This window comes from Syngnathoides biaculeatus, chromosome 9 (assembly GCF_019802595.1).
Source record: "Syngnathoides biaculeatus isolate LvHL_M chromosome 9, ASM1980259v1, whole genome shotgun sequence".
Taxonomy (NCBI): Eukaryota; Metazoa; Chordata; class Actinopteri; order Syngnathiformes; family Syngnathidae; genus Syngnathoides; species Syngnathoides biaculeatus.
In genome coordinates this window covers 13,257,226-13,273,742 of record NC_084648.1, presented here as the reverse complement: position 1 = coordinate 13,273,742, position 16,517 = coordinate 13,257,226, and the positions used below count along the sequence as shown (strand labels likewise).

Here is a 16,517-nt window from a genome sequence, read left to right as displayed (position 1 = left end):
CTAGCGTTAGCATTAAACTTTTTTTTTTTTTTTGTTTTAAAGACTTACAAAAGCACATTACAATCTTGACCTTTCTTGGTGCCCATGAACGCTAGCATTAGCGCTAGCATTAGCGCTAGCTTTAGCGCCGCTAGCGTTAGCACTAGCGTTAGCGTTAGCCTCTTTCTGTGTACCGTCTTTGTAAATATCTCGTGTTTCAATGTGAGCACTTGCGGCTTTTACACAGCTGCGGCGTATGTATGTACCAAATGGTATTTCCAAATGTACTTGGTGAGGCTTGTAACCCGGTGCCCTCTGTAGGCCGGGAATTACGGTATGTATACATTAAAATCTTTCATATTCCTGCTTCTGTAAATATTTGATGCTCCCTTTAAAATTGCCATGAATGTTTTCAAGGCGAATAAGCAGGGAAAAAAAACTGCAGGCTGGTAGCTTGCTTTTGTGCTAAATCCAAAATGGAGCCAGATTGAAATCCAATTAGCATGCAGCGCTACCTTTCTACCGCGGCGTCTGCAGCAAGACGAGACTTGCGATACCCCCGACGAGATTTGGCCGATGACGGCTCGGAGGCGATCCGATATGTGCCAGGCGATGAAACAACCACCAGTGACATTTGCGGACAGAAATTAATGCCGCATTTCTAAGTACTAAGACAGAGGGCCTTTCATTATCAGCTACACGTGAAAGAAAAATCAAAATGGACTGTGATTCTACCCTTGCACCGTGAGAACGTCAATCTGCACTTTCCATATGAGTCGACCCGTAAGAAAAATGTCACACTGAGATTTTTCATCTCGACGTGCGAGTTTCGCTCTCCCTCATAAAACCACAGCTTTGGTGACAAAATGGGGGTGTTGAACCACGAAAGAGCAGTTGAGAGTCCCACTCACACGTTGACTTGCTCTCAAAACTGAACATTATGATCGAGTCAGAATTTGGGGATGGCTTGGTATTGTTGCTGGGATACCAAAATGGAGCGACTGGAAATTCCTAAACCCACCAAAGAGTCACTCACAAAAGTAAAGAACGCACCTTCCGTGAACTTTTACGCTAATGAATAATGACGATGCGAAGGAGTTTCAACAATGACAAAGGTGGAAACTGATGTAGGTGGAAGTGGTCTTTGCTGTGAAGCGACGGTACGTGTACGAGACTTCTGTGGGCGGGCTGGGGGGCAAGCGACGCTGCATGCGTCACCGCATTCGCCGTTGCAGACACTCGAGCTGCACCTCGCAGACTTCCAAAGATCATTTTGGCTGTCAGTTGCAAATGCAGCTTGGCGTCATTTCAAAAAGAACGCCCGGTGAAGTCGGAGTTTATGTGGTCGGTTTCTTTTTTTTTTTGCAGTCCAAACAAAATTACAACAAATACTAAAAATACTGAGTTACATCCATTTTATACAGTTGTAGCAAAAAAAAAAAATCAACTTAAATTGATAACTGTTTTTTTTTGAAGACTTACACAACCACACTACAATCTTGACCTTTCTTCAGAACTAAAATAATGAAAAATTTATTAAAAAAAAAAAATCATAGAACCAGTGAGCTTCAACTGAAATTTGTGACCTCCACAAAACATCTGTCACTTTTTACCAGCGAGTTTTATGGAAAACGCATTTTACTATTTTTCCAGAAGTAAAACGAGATGGTGAGCTCGCTTCCTGTGTGTAACTTCCACACACTGCACAGATTGATTTGTGCCACATTTAGGGTGACATTTCCAAAAGATCATTCCTCCCCTGCTTCATCTCAACTAAAAGGTTGACGCTCGTGTGCATCTGCGTGTTCGAGTCTGACCTCATTTTTGAGCTCAGTGATCTGGTCCCGGAGCCGGTTGATGTACTGCCTGGAGTCGGAGTGGTTCAGCTGGCCCTGGATCAGCCCTTCCTCTTTCTGGGAAAAAAAAAAAAAAAGAAAAGAAAAAAAACAAAACAAAACGCACGCGGTCGACGTTCGGAATCAGGCGGCAGTTCGAACTTGAGGCGCTTGAGGACCACGAACCTCTCCATATTGGTGGATCCTGGAGTAAAAAGGGTCTGGGGGGCGTTATTGTTTTGCTTAAGGTCCCCAGAACATTTACAATACTGTATAGGAGTTAAATTATTATTTTTTTAAGAGCAATGTAAGGATGCGTAATGGTACCTCAGGGTTTCATTCCAGTATGATATGTAATATCTAATGTTATAAGTTTGCGTGTAATCCGGTTTTGCTGCTTACCGAGGATCGTGACGGCCTCAAAATTGCAGCCATATTGCTGGGGTGTCAACCTCACTTTTTGTCGCGGGCCGCATTGTAGTTACGATTTCCCTCAGAGGGCCGTTTTGACTGTGAAGCCATGAAAATCTTTCGCCTCATGATATTCACAGATGAAATTTATGAACTGCTTTATAATCAGAAATCAAGCGTAATGGGTTTTTCAAACTATTGTTCACGTTTGGTAATAGAAAAATGCTTGCAATATCTCAAGTTTATAATTTATGATATGACAATTTGAAATTTCGTTACAGATTGTTAGATTAATTGGATACAAAGTTATCTCAAATTTGCTCTCTTGGTTGTTTTTAAAACCCATTCGTGGGCAGCGTCCCATTTTTGGGCCATCACGATTTTCACGCATCATATCCTTCAGTATATCAAAATATTGAAGTGTTTTAATCAGAAGCCATAATTTGGCGTCAGGAGAGGATAACTCATCAGTAAAAGTTAGCACGGAGTTATTTCCCTTTCCTTCCTGACCCAACATGGCTGTCTCAAGTACGCATGGAGCGTTTTCCAAGAGAAGAAAGGGAGAAAAGGTCAGTATGCAACCAAGTTTCTCTTCAAAATGCTAATCCATCAGTAAGTGTCATTCTACAATAAGAATTAATTCATAAACATATCTCTGGTGTGTACCACTTCACAGAACTGATAACATACCCGTCCCAGTTTTTGGACGCTGCCCGCGAGAGGGTACATCTTTTTTGGCCCTTTGTTTTATGCGTTAAATGAAAAAGAAGTGTTATGTCCTTGATTGTGGCCTGTTAGGAGAATTTTATCTCATTAAGGCAAAAAAATCGCCACCCTGCCCATGAATGGGTTATTAATGCATATTTGCTTAATGTGATGCAATCAAGAGGCCCATTGGGTGCCATGGAAACTTTTGCTATGATGTACTTAAACAATGTGATGCAATCAATTTACATTGGGTGCCGTGGAAACACCGGAGAGTGATGCAGAAGACAACATAAAGACTGACGATCTCGAGAGGATGATGGAGACATCGCAAAGGCGCCATTTTTGTCACATTTTGCTTTATTGTGACACGGAATGCGCTAAGGAATAAAAATGAGCATTTGTGGAGATGCGATTAGAACGGTTAGGAGATTGCGAAAGAGACACATCCCACGTTCTCCTTGTCTTCCTTCCTTGAGAAATTGTACTTTAAATGTGCTTGGTTGCGTAAAACGGACACGTCCCTGACTAAGCAAAAGGCTGCGTAAACCTGACACAGATTATCACAAAAATCATGGAAGTTGATGATTTGCCTTGGCGGGCCACATAAAATCATGCGGCAGGCCGGATCTGGCCCCCGGGCCTTGAGTTTGACAGCTTGTGTTATCATATCTTGCTTCTGCGTCCATTTGACATAAGAGCATTAAAATAGTCACCGACGGCTGGGCATAGAAAATGGATGAATGGCACTTTTGACACAATGCTTTTTATTTATTATGATATAATATTATGGACGTCTGTAAGCTTTTCATATGCACTCCTCTTAGGTTTCATTTTTGAAAATTGCACGGCGGCCCAGATCACACGGTCCCACGGTCGGCTGTGGTCAGCCAACCCCGAGCTAGCGTTTTCCGAAGCCTCACCTGAATTTCCAGCTCCGCGATCTTCTGCCTGAGCTCGGCCATGGCGGCCATGCTGTCGGCTTCCCGCAGTCGCACGGCCATCACCTCCTCTTTACTCTGTGAAAAGCACAACGTGAGAGGAGCCAAATCCCGCTTCGGCCCCTGTGGCTCGCGACCACGTCACGCCAGGCCTTTGACGGCGTTTTTAATGAAGTCAGGTTCTGTATCGCGGCGCTCTCACCGCACCTTGCAGTCCCACTCGGCCTGCTTCCGTTTCATCTCGTTGAGCTGGGCCTGGAGACCTTTGTTCTGGTTTGACGACATCTGGAGACGATCCTGGAGGGCGGAGCGCTCCTGCTCGTGGCGACCAATCAGTTTGCTGTGGATTGTGTTCTACAACGGGGGAGGTGAAAGCCAGCAAATTCATTTTACGGCGCTTTCATTCTCTCATTGGTAAATATAGTGAATTTTCTCATTTTACATAGAAAGATGTGAAAAGATGTCATTAAAAATAAGGTTTGGCAGTTTTGAGATGTCCTTTAACTTAGACCTTTGCAATTCATTGCTGAATGACTAAGAGTTTTGGAAAAATTGCTTTGAATCAAACATCTTTAAAAAAAATGAATTAAAAAATTTCAATGACGTCGTTATGAGCCACTTCAGGAAGGTGCTCAAAAGACGGCAGAAATGGTCTACATTAAATTCGTTCTTTGTTAAAAAGGGGCGAGTCACCCCCACCGAAGACATTTGAAACAGATGATTGTTTTGCATTGCTTTTTTCTTTTGTTCCATTAACGCTACCTCGAGTTGCAAGTTACATTTTTCTTACCTTACGTATTTTCTGTGCAAATAAACAATGTCTGTTTCCCCCCCCCCCCTTATTATTGCTTGTTTAAAGTTATTCTGCCCTTTTGTTAATTAAAAAAAAAAAGTTTACAAGGCTGGGGGCCAAGTTGCTACAGATACGGCAATGCACTCCCAGCCTAGCATACTCTGGTGCTAAAGCATACATTTTAAGCAAAAAATAAATTTATTAAATGATTTAATTATATAAAATATTTCAACTATACATGTATTTCTACTATGCAGTTTATTATCAGGAAAATCTAAAAGAAATAAAAAAATTTTAGGCTTGGAACGCATTATTTCTTTTTCCATTCATTGTACTGGGAAAATGGGCTTTGGCTTTTGAACGTTTCACTTTTCAACCAGCCTTCTGGAACGGATTGCGCTCGAGAACCGAGGCACCACTGTATTGCTGCACGTGTGCAGGGTTTTCATCTTGATGTTGAATTTGTCCAGTATCAACTCGGCAAGAAGGGTAAATTGTAATCAGATTATACATGATATGGAAAACCGATGGGCCAGAAGCGTCAGACCTGGCTCTCCAGCTGCACGGCCTTGAGTTTAACCTCTCGAAGCTCGGCCTGGGCCTGCGCCTCCCTCAGGCGGACGCTCATCAGCTTGTCTTGCAACTCGTTCATGGCGTTCTTCTTTGGTGATTCCTTCCAGTGGCTGCCGCCACCGCCGCCGCCCGTGCTGCCGCTGCGGGACATGTGATGCTGCTGAGACACATGCGTGGCGACAAGATAAAATAGATCTCCTTCCAGGGGGGGCACAGCGTCAGACAAGAAACAACAGCGACTTGTGTGCGTGTTGCGAGTTCACCTGCCAGCGCTGGTTGAGCTCGGTGACGGAATCTTGCATCTCTCGGAACGAGCGCAGCATCTCCAGTTCTCTCAGCTTCATCTGCTTCACCTCCTCCTGCAGAGCCGCAATGTTGTTTTCATCGGGCAAACAGCTGCTCCTCTGAATTGTGAAAAAAAATACATTAAAAAATTGCATTTTCATGTAGATATAAAACATTGAGTATCATATAATGTGCCATCCAATATGTTCTGCAAAAGTATGCCACAAAGTTCAAACCGTGATCATGTGTGAAGAAATCTTCAAACCTGACAAAACTTTAGCTCCCCCTTCCGTGCATTACAAATAGGGCATAACTGCTTAAATCTACACACCTTCCAGGGTGAGCAGCCATCAATTTTATTTTGCGTCTTATCCTCACGAGGCTGTCAACGTGCAGGAGGCGGGGTACACCCTGTACTGGTTGCCAGCCAGTCGCAGGGCACATCGAGACAAACAGTCGCACTCACAATCACACCAACGGGCAATTGATAATGTCAAATTAATGTTGCATGTTTTTGGGATGTCGGAGGAAACCGGAGTGCCCGGAGAAAACCCACGCAGGCACGGGGAGAACATGCAAACTCCACACAGGCGGCTCTGGGATGGAACCCGAGACCTCAGAACTGTGAGGCCAACACTTTACCAGCTTAGCTCACCGTGTCACCCAGGGTGAGCAGTTTCTTTATTTTGTTTTATTAGATAGTGGTTAACTTGCTTTTGCCCTTTTGTGGCCATTATGAACGTTAAAATGTGTGACAAATTGATTTCGCATCATTTCATGTCAGGAGGGAAAGCATTTTTCTGTTAAAGATGTTCCATCCATCCATTTTTTTCCACATTTATCCTCCTAATATTTTACTTTTTGGGGCCCCTGAATGCAAATCTACGTAAATGCGGTGAAATCCTGCCCTGCAGCAAACATCTGCAGGCTCACCTTCTCCAGATCGAGCACCTTGTCCTGCATTTCCTTCATGGCCCCCAGCAGCTCGGCCTCTCGCAGTTTGGACTGCTCCAACTCTGTCTGCAGACCGCTCACAAACTGCTCCGTGTACTGAAACGAGGCGTCGCACAAGGACACACGCGTACATCTTAGTTATGCAGCACATTTTACAGACAATGGCAAGTTGTTGACAAACTGTGTATAGTTATCGAGAGACTCGTCATGCGACATGACAAAGCGATTCGTCACAAGTTTAAGGAAGGCAAATCCACAACTTTTTTTTTTAATACAATCTTTTTTGTTGACAGTCTACTTCAAATGTATTTGCTAAAGTATTTTTAGTTCACAATCATATAATGTTTTTTTTTTTTTTACAGTGATTGAAGATTTGAGATAGCATTTATTCATGCAATCTGCCTATATGTCCCTTATCTATGTGCAACAACGGTATGACACAATTGGATAACAATCAAGAGTTGACTGAAAGATTCACTTGAAGGATAACAAATGCATTTTTGTAAAACCCAACTGAACGCGTTTTCCTTTATCAAATATATTACTTTATACATGAATGAACGAGACACGAAGTTAGGTCAAACTGCACAATCTTTGGAGCTCTAATGCAAAAGATGGATCAATACAGTATTTGCGTCTTTTTAAAGATAACTCTATACAGTATTAACAATGCATTAAATATTTGGGACTACATAAATGCAGAACTAGAATAGTATCTAAGATAATCTATCGATCCATTTTCTTTTCCGCTTATCCTCACGAGGGTCGCGGGGAGTACTGGAGCCTATCCCAGGTGTCAACGGGCAGGTGGCGGGGTACACCCTGAACTGGTTGCCAACCAATCACAGGGGACATGGAGACAAACAACCGCGCTCACAATCACACTTAGGGGCAATTTAGAGTGTCCAACTGGTGTTGCATGTTTTTGGAATGTTGGAGGAAACCGGAGTGCCGGGAGAAAACCCACGCAGGCACGGGGAGAACTTGCAAACTCCACACAGGCGGGGCCAGGATCGAACCCGGGACCTCAGAACTGTGAGGCCAACGCTTTACCAGCTGATGCACCGTGGCGCCCTATTAAATTGAACACATTCCAATATTGTACTAACTTTAAATTAATAAACATATACACATCAAAATCCTTTAAAGGCAAAAAGTAAAACGAAGACAAAAAAAAAAAAAAAAAGATGACAGCTGCAGTGACAAAATAAATAAATAAGACCCCCCCCCCCCCAAAAAAAAACCTAACATTTTAAAACTGTTTATCTCGGGTTTTCCTTTAAGGCGGACGATGAAAGTGAACGAGTGAACTCGTCAGTTCGGCCCTCAAGGAAGGCACTCGGGGGCCGGGAAGGGCTTCAACTTCTATTTGTGGACGTCGGCCACAATCTGGACTTTCCGCCGTTGTTCGAGTGGCACAGCGCAAACTCCGCTGCCTTAAACTTGCTTTCTACTTTGGAGTTCAACAAGCACGTTCAGGAAAGAGCCTTAAATGTCAGACACAATTTTGGAGACTGAACGATCTTATGCCGACGACAGCAACTAGCACACAGCTCGCTCGACCTCATTTCACCCAGAACCAAAAGATTGGATATTTTGTTTTGGTTTTCCTCTGGCTTTTTCCTTGCACTTTCTCTGAAAAGATGTTGTTGATAAGAGCTGATGATTACCCACGGGACACCAGCGTGAACTAAGCAAATTCAGTTCAAGTACAAACACACCAAGTGCTTTTTTGTCCAGATTTAGCATGCGGTACAAAGTCTTGAAAATGTTGCGTCTGTTATGTTAAGCAGCTTTCCTGGCTTTATGGTTGTCAGTCAAAATTCCTGTTTTGTTTCCCATTATTTTGAATTCTGCCTCTATCGATCCCTCTTGGTGAACAAAAGGACTCAGATTTGACTTTTCTATGATACATGTTGTACATATTGAAACCGTGATATTTGATCAAGAAGAGCTGAGTGAGGACTGCGACATTTAGCTGCCGTAGGTTTACAAATTATGTTCCAAAACATGCATGTACAGTGAAGAAAATAAGTATTTGAACACCCTGCTGTATTGCAAGTTCTCCCACTTAGAAATCATGGAGAGGTCTGAAATTTTCATCGTAGGTGCATGTCCGCTGCGCTGTGAGAGAGATCATCTAAAAAGAAAAATCTAAAAAAAAAAAAAAATCACAATGTATGATTTTTATAACGAATTGTGTGATACAGCTGCAAATTAGAATTTGAATACAGGTCTATCAGCTAGAATTCTGACCCTCAGAGACCTGTTAGTTCGCCTTTAAAAGTCCGCCTCCACTCCATGTATTATCCTGAATCAGATGCACCTGTGTGAGGTCGTTAGCTGCATAAAGACACCTGTCCACGCCATACAATCTGTAAGACTCAAACTTGTAACATGGCCAAGACCAAAGAGCTGTCCAAAGACACCACGGACAAAATTGTCATGGGAGAAAGTTTTGTAGTCAGATGAGACCAAAATGAAACTTTTTGGTCAAAATTCCACTAACCGCGAATGATGAGTTCCATCCCAAGAACACCGTCCCTACTGTGAAGCACGGGGGTGGTAACATCATGCTTTGGGGGTGTTTTTCTGCACATGGGACAGGACGACTGCAGTGAATTAAGGAGAGGATGCCTGCGGCCATGTATTGTGAGATTTTGAGGAAGAACCTCTTTCCCTCAGTCAGAGCATTGAAGATGGGTCCAGGCTGGGTCTTTTAACATGACAATGACCCGAAGCACACAGCCAGGAAAACTAAGGAGTGGCTCCGTAAGAAGCATATCAAGGTTCTGGCGTGGCTTAGCCAGTCTCCAGACCTAAACCCAATAGAAAATCCTTGGAGGAAGCGAAAACTCCATGTTTCTCAGCGACAGCCCAGAAAGCTGTCTGATCTAGAGAAGATCTGTGTGGAGGAGTGGGCCAAAATCCCTCCTGCAGTGTGTGCAAACCTGGTGAACAACTCCAGGAAACGTTTGACCTCTGTAATTGCAAACAAAGGCTACTGTACCAAATATTAACATTGGTTTTATAAGGTGTTCAAATACTTATTTGCAGCTGTATCACACAAATAAATGGTTACAAAAATCATACATTGTGATTTATGGATTTTTCTTTTTCGATTCTCTCTCTCACAGTGCAGTGGACATGCACCTACGATGAAAATTTCAGACCCCTCCATGATTTCTCGGTGGGAGAACTTGCAATATAGCAGGGTGTTTAAATACTTGTTTTCTTCACTGTAGAGTGACGTAGTAACATTTGGTCCACGACCGTGCTCATGGTTCTGACATCTTTCCCAGTGAAATGAACGGAAGTGCAAAGGATGGCGGCGGCGTCAACTTAAGCGTGGCGGTTACCTTATGTTGCTGCAGCTCTCGGATGGTGTCCTGCGCCTTCTCCAGGTTCTCGCTGGCGGAGGTGCACTGCTGCCTCACCACCGCCAGCTCGCGCTTGATCACGTAGTTCTCCTCCGCTTCCTGCGCCCTCGTCACCTGACCCTGAAATGGCAGGCCGAAGCGGCGTTTTGAAACGTGAAATTCAAAAGACACTAATCATGTAAGTAAAGGCGTTAAATGTTATCGTCATGCTTACAGGTAACCGAGTTGCACGGCACGTGTTCAAGCCTTAAAGGAATGATCATTATTTGAGGGGGAAAAACCGCATTTGTGTTCTTAGAGAGCTGGATGAGCAGCCATGACAATAAACAGAATAATATACAGCAGAATGCCCAAATTAGAGCAAACATTTTTTATTTAAAAAAATAAATAAAGCTCCCAAAGTTGCACAAAAACTTGGATTATCATTCAGTTTCCTCATGAGACAACATGACTATGCTCATACTGCAGATCGATTCTGATTTTTTTTCCCCCCACCCAATGTAACATGTATATGATTTTTTTCATATCAATGAGAACAGTACAACAACACAATTTGACCAAAAAGAAACCGCCGGTGTGACGGCCTGACCGTTCCCCCGTGCTGAAAAGTCTCCTTGTGATTAATGCGCATCCGTTACTGACAGGGGAACTCTGGGTACGTAGCAGACACTTACTGGGAAATCCCACGGTCTCATAGAGGTAGATAACATACGTTATATCCTCACCCTAACCTTAAAATAAAAGTTGATAAAAAGCTCTACACACATAAGTACGTTCGCTGTGTTTTTCTTTCTGAGATGTCCGTAGCGAACATGAACACTCGGCGACAAGTTTTCAAATGGCACATGTTGAAGCATGGATGGGGATGCTTCAGACTGGCTGTATATTTACAAAATACGTCCGCATGCACGTGAATCACAAAGAGACTTTTCAGCACCCGGAGCGCTCAGACCGTGACACAAACCAACGAGTTAGCGAAGAAGCTTTCGCTGTAGTTTTTACGACAAACAATGCTAACTCACCACAACGAAATCAAACATTCAGCAAATGTTTTACTGAATTCCCAATTTTAACATCATAAAAAGGTAATTGTGTTTCCATGCCACATGCGGGACTTACACGGTCTCATAATAGACTTTCTATTGCGTAAACAAAAAAAAAAGAAAAAAAAAATGCCCATGCACTTCAGGATGACATAACAGCTTTCTGGATCCTACATATTCATGTTAAAAACATCTCTCATGCCGGTTTGTTAAGTTTGGGTCAGAAGGGCAAGAAGAAGTGGAGTTTGTAGTTGAGGTGAGGACTGAGGCGAGCCGGAAAGTGGGTCATTAAGTACTCTACCTGGATGAGTCTATCTGCCAGAGCAGCACTCTCCTAGAGCGCAACGAAGAGAGACGCCAACGAGACGTTGAAAGAAGAGGCCACAAAGAAAGCCAAAGGCAGGGGAAAAAAACAAAAAAAAAAAACAAAATGGAAGCACAACCAACGTGTGTGGGGGGGGGAAGGTGAGGAAGAAAAAAAAGGGAGCAGTGAGATCAGTCAGAAATTTCGGAAAGGAGGAAAAAGAACACTGTAATACTACGCATGGTACACACCGCGAACATCTCTTACCTTCTCCAGCGTTTCAATCCTCTGCTTCAGCAACCGATTTTCTGTGCGCAGCCTCTGAAAATAACAGCAGAAAGTTTATAAAAGCTACTCCAGGTTTTCATGTGGAGATGGACAATTGATCGTTACGATTTTGGGTGTGTACTGAGGCGCAAAAAAAAAAAAAAGGAAGCGAACTACTACAGTCATGAAAAACAACATGCACAACACCTTGATCTCAATTTGCTCCTCCATTTCTTTGTTCTTGATGGTGGTATATTCTTTCTCCAGCCTAATTAAAAACAGAACACCACCACAGGCTCAAATTTGAAACACACAATTCATTTGGCTCTGGGTTTTGCCCCGGGGAAAAAAAAAGCCCCCCCTCGGGCTCTGAGTTAACGAGGACCCTCACTTCTTCATTCTCTTGGGGTTGTATTTGATCTGATAGGCCCTGAGGATCAGCTTGTCCGGGCAGCTGTCGAACTGGTGGGGGATCACCTTCTGGAAATGCTGCAAAGACACCAGAAAACATTTCAGTCAGGCAAATCTGTGGCGATATTTTGACACGCCGCACTAAAAACAAAAAAAAGCTTGTACATTACCGAAGTACTGCTTTGCTCTTCGATGCGTCACTTGCATCCAGATAGATTGAATACATACAAGTAAAGTACTGTAATTTCCCCACCTATGAGCCGTGACTTTTTTTCCCCACACGCTTTCAACCCTGCAGTTTATGCGGTGATTTGTGGGTTTATTTTCTAACGGCCGCAAGGAGCCACTCGAGTGGAAAAGGTAAGTGAGACCGGTGGAATATATCTGTCGAGGAAGTGACTTTTACCGGTCCGGCCCCGTTCGCGCTGCGGTAGCGTGTTACTGCCGTGTCTCAGTGATTTCTACCAGTATGGTTTTTTTTTTTTTTTTTTTTTTTTAAACCGCCCCTGTCAGCGCAGCGCTAGCGTTAGCGTGCTCGGCGGGGCTTGCATTATACCCTCTGTGTACCATCTTTCTTTGTAAATATCTTGTGTTTCAATGTCTGTTTCAATGTGGGCACTTGCGGCTTTTACACGGCTGCAGCATATGTATGTACCAAATGGTATTTCCTTTACAAATGTACTGGGTGAGGCTTATAACCAGGTGCGCTCTGTAGGCCGGGAATTACGGTAAGGCCAAAATTGCACATACCATCTATAAATTTGGAGTGGAAGTGAATTGAATGGGGGTCTTGGAACTGACAAGGGTAGCTAAAGAGCAGTGTTGGGAAGATTACGATGAAAAAGTACTTGGTTACTCTTTGAAAATGCAATAGTTGTAACTTTTCAATTACTTTCCCAAAGTAATGTAACTTAAATTCCTTTTCTCAATTTTTAATGAATGCATCAACAAGACCCTTGGATGTGTCCTCTAAAAAATGTGAATTAAAACCATATCATCATTACAAAAGATAGATTCTTCAAGAAGAAGCTCACCTTAACCAGAACTTTTGGTCTTAACTGTTAATTGTACGATATTTACTGGACCATTGCGCTGTTGCACTGAACTCCAAAATCAGGAATGTGAGGCAGTGGGATTTTATTTAAGGCACTCAACGAGGGCACTTGAAGTATTATAAGTCAACATGTGAAATATGTAATAGCATGTACATAATGTTAATTGTTGCACTGGGGGTCAGCTTACCTGCGACATGCCCTCCATGTCCAGCTGAATGAGGTCCGTCTGGTTGTACTGCAGAATGGCCATGCCCACACGGAAGATGATCTCGAGGCCCTTTCGGAAAGGTCACACGGCACAGTTTTTACGTGGTGACTGCATATCGACAAAGAGCGAAACAGAAAAGCCTCTAAATCCTCTTACCTCATACATAAAAATGTCAAAGATGCGCGTGGCAACGGGCAAAGGGAGGAACGTGAGGAAGAGGGTGAGGAACCACGATGAGGCGTACATGGACGTGTGGAAACTCTGGGACCGGAAATGGACGTTGAGCTCTGGAAGTTGCTCCTGATGTGAAAAGTAAAAAAAAAAAAAAAAAAAAAGCAGTTATTTCTAAGCAACCATCAGGAGATGGTAGGGAAAAAAAAAAGGTGTTACGGTGCTGCCCTCCAGTGGACGTGCCGTTTACCTGAAGCAGATATTCAAACTGGTAAATGCAAAGTCCCAGTTCGGCCATGCTGGGCTTGAAGAGCTCTCGCAGACGATATTCCTGCATCAGACGTACAAAGACGCAAAACGCCTCTTCTTCGGGCATCTGGCACAGAGTGAAGAGTTCCCTCGTTAGCAACTGTAGCATCACACGGTGACCTCCCCCCAAGAAGTTCCATTACCACAGACTATTTTTAAATTGTTACGACACATTTATTACCTGCATGAGCAACAGGCCGACAATGAAGGCACTGCCTTGGCAGTAGCCCACCTCTCGATCCACGAGGGAGTACGCCTGAAAAACACGCGTGCAAAAGAAATTTACGAGGCAGATTCAAACATCTTTTCTGGGATTTCGTGTCGAGTCTGGTAGACAGGCTAAAAATTAGAACGGGAACATTTTCTCAATTGCTGAGCGAGTCCCATTTTGCAGCAGTTTCAAAATGGCCATCACTGCCTTTAAATTCAAACAAACAAACAAAACCAATTTAAAATGAGCCGCTACTTCCAAGGTGAGTCCAAAATGCCTTCCAGAAGTAACTTTTGCTTTGTCGAATTACCTGCCATATTTACATAAATGTAGGATTTAAAATTACATTAATTGTAAAGAAAAAAATGTCATTTGTATAACTTTTTTTTTTAAATTTACTTTTGGCTTTAAACTCTTGTTTTACTTTTTTAATAAGTATTAATTTCTTCTCTGGAAAGCTTCTTTTTTTATATGAAAAAATATCTAAGAGACTAAATCTTATTAAAATGTGCTGCATCCATTATTTTACTTTGTTTTTCAGATTTATTTTTTTTTACAAGTAAAATTGCAATAATAAACAATGCAATCATCTTTCAGCAAATCATGAGTGCAGGAATGTTATGATCTTTATTCTACAAGGCAGCGCACATCAGAGTCCTGTATTTAAAAAAAAAAAAAAAAAAAATGCCGCTATGCATTTACCTTCATGACATTGAAGAGGACCTCCTGGCCCAGGCTGTCCTGACCTTTGAAGAACTCGTGCTCGGGGTAAGTGCGGGCGATGTCTCTGCGGATCAGCTTCTCGCACGGGGACGACATCTTGAGCAGCTCCGAGTACTGGTTCTTCACCGGCATGTCCGTGGCGTTGCCCAGCAGCTGCCACACGATGGCCCGGAAGTGATGAGGAATGCCCTTCCGGATCAGTTCCTGGACGACGGAAACACACGAGAGGCCCATTTACAGATGAACGCGGCACTTATTCATCACGGCAGGGGGTGTGAAACTCGTTTTTTTTCGTCACGGGTCACGACGGTTTCTACAAACAAGCAATACATCGTCAACCAAATATGTCGTTACATGTATAGTACGCTACTAGGCTTACATCCATCCATTTTCTACCATTTATCCAAGTCGGGTTGTGGGGGAAGTAGCTTCAGCAGGGATTCCCAGACTTCCCTTTCCCCAGCCACTTCCTCCATAGGGATCCCGAGGTGTTCCCGGGCCAGCCGAGAGAAAGTCTCTCCAGCGTGTCCTGTGTCGTCCCCGGGGTCTCTTTCAGGTGGGATGTGCCCGGAACACCTCATCAGGGAGGTGTCCGGGAGGCATCCGAATCAGATCCCCCAGCCACCTCATCTGGCTCCTCTCAATGCGGAGGAGCAGACGCTCGACACTGAGCTCCTCCCGAATGACCAAGCTTTTCACCCGTTCTCTAAGGGAGAGCCCCGACACCCTGCGGAGGAAACTCATTCTGCCCACTTGTATCTTGTTCTTTCGGTCACTACCCACAGCTCGTGCCCATAGGTGAGGGTAGGAACGCCTTCGGCTTTCGACTGAGCTCCCTCTTCACCACAAAGGACCGATACAGAGTCCGCATCACTGCAGACAGTCTCTCAGTCTATCGAGCTCCCGCTCCATTCTTCCCTCACTCGTGAACGAGACACCAAGATACTCGAACTCCTCCACTCTTGGATCAGGATCTCATCCCCGACCCGGAGAGGGCACGCCACCCTTTTTCCGACTGAGGACCGTGGTCTCGGATTTGGAGGTACCTATTCTCATCCCGGCCGCTTCACGCTCGGCTGTGAACCGCTCCAGTGAGCGGTGGAGAGCACGGCTTGATGAAGCCGACAGAACCGCTACGCTTCCAATCGATTGCTAAACTGGATCTGAAATAAGAAGTCATGGGAAATTGATTCACGCATATATCGAAGTATAAAACTACTATGTTGATGTTACGAAGAGATTGGATGAGAAAGAAAATCCTTGTGATATGTGTTTAAAAGTACAGGTACAGGTATTCTGACAAAACACTTTGGAGTTGCGTACTGAAGACTAAATTATCCACCCACCGCCTTTATGAAGACAACAAGTGCTGTAGAAAATGAATGTTTTTTTTTTTTTTTGTATTTTTGCAGTGGAGGGAAAATCTCCCGTTGAATGTTCTGAACTCCTGCTTGCGTACCAGTGTTACTCGGGAGTTTGAGGGAATCCACAGTAGCACACTCCATTTTCTTTCAAGACACACCATTTAAATCAATATTCCCAGTCATCAGGACCAATGTTTTTTGAAGAGCCGGTCATAAATGTCATTCATAATCGCCGTCATGTTTTGCCCTTGTTCCAAACGCTTAAAAATATCTTCTTTTCCCGCCCCTTATGTCATCGTGACTCACTCGGCTGTCCGCCCCTTCATCCATTTTCTGTCCACGACTGAGGTTTGCCCCCCCCCCCCGTCCCCCCCTCTTCTGCGCGGCACTCAGAAAGGTCCAGGGGACAGAAGGGCTACTATTGTGCATTTAAAAGCCGTAGCGTCTTCGAACACGTCGGCTTTGTTCCCTTAGAATGATGCGTGTCTCCTCAAGATGATCATCATGTCGCCGCGGCAATGCAGATTCTTCCATTTGGGGCGCATATCACTGCAGCGGAAGGGCCTGCTTGTTTGGCAGTATGTTTGGAAAATCA

At 43.8% G+C, this 16,517-nt stretch overlaps 1 protein-coding gene across 4 annotated transcripts in view; it reads right to left on the bottom strand.

Annotated features, from left to right (window-relative positions):
* evi5l (ecotropic viral integration site 5 like) overlaps positions 1 to 16,517 on the bottom strand; it is a 34,386-nt gene that overhangs the window by 5,113 nt on the left and 12,756 nt on the right. For 3 of the 4 annotated variants that reach the window (XR_009796483.1, XM_061830399.1, XM_061830398.1), the window contains 15 exons: positions 14,538 to 14,762; positions 13,806 to 13,880; positions 13,566 to 13,691; positions 13,301 to 13,444; positions 13,124 to 13,213; positions 11,862 to 11,959; positions 11,678 to 11,738; positions 11,471 to 11,524; positions 9,836 to 9,976; positions 6,456 to 6,572; positions 5,501 to 5,641; positions 5,212 to 5,397; positions 4,079 to 4,225; positions 3,854 to 3,949; positions 1,797 to 1,892 (listed from right to left, as the gene is read on the bottom strand). Coding sequence is in view for 3 of the 4 variants with exons in the window: in XM_061830399.1 (XP_061686383.1) it covers positions 1,797 to 1,892; positions 3,854 to 3,949; positions 4,079 to 4,225; positions 5,212 to 5,397; positions 5,501 to 5,641; positions 6,456 to 6,572; positions 9,836 to 9,976; positions 11,471 to 11,524; positions 11,678 to 11,738; positions 11,862 to 11,959; positions 13,124 to 13,213; positions 13,301 to 13,444; positions 13,566 to 13,691; positions 13,806 to 13,880; positions 14,538 to 14,762 (1,797 nt within the window). In the remaining variant the exon portion in view is untranslated. The remainder of the gene's footprint in view (positions 1 to 1,796; positions 1,893 to 3,853; positions 3,950 to 4,078; positions 4,226 to 5,211; positions 5,398 to 5,500; positions 5,642 to 6,455; positions 6,573 to 9,835; positions 9,977 to 11,470; positions 11,525 to 11,677; positions 11,739 to 11,861; positions 11,960 to 13,123; positions 13,214 to 13,300; positions 13,445 to 13,565; positions 13,692 to 13,805; positions 13,881 to 14,537; positions 14,763 to 16,517) is intronic. The other variant, XM_061830400.1, reaches the window with a different exon arrangement.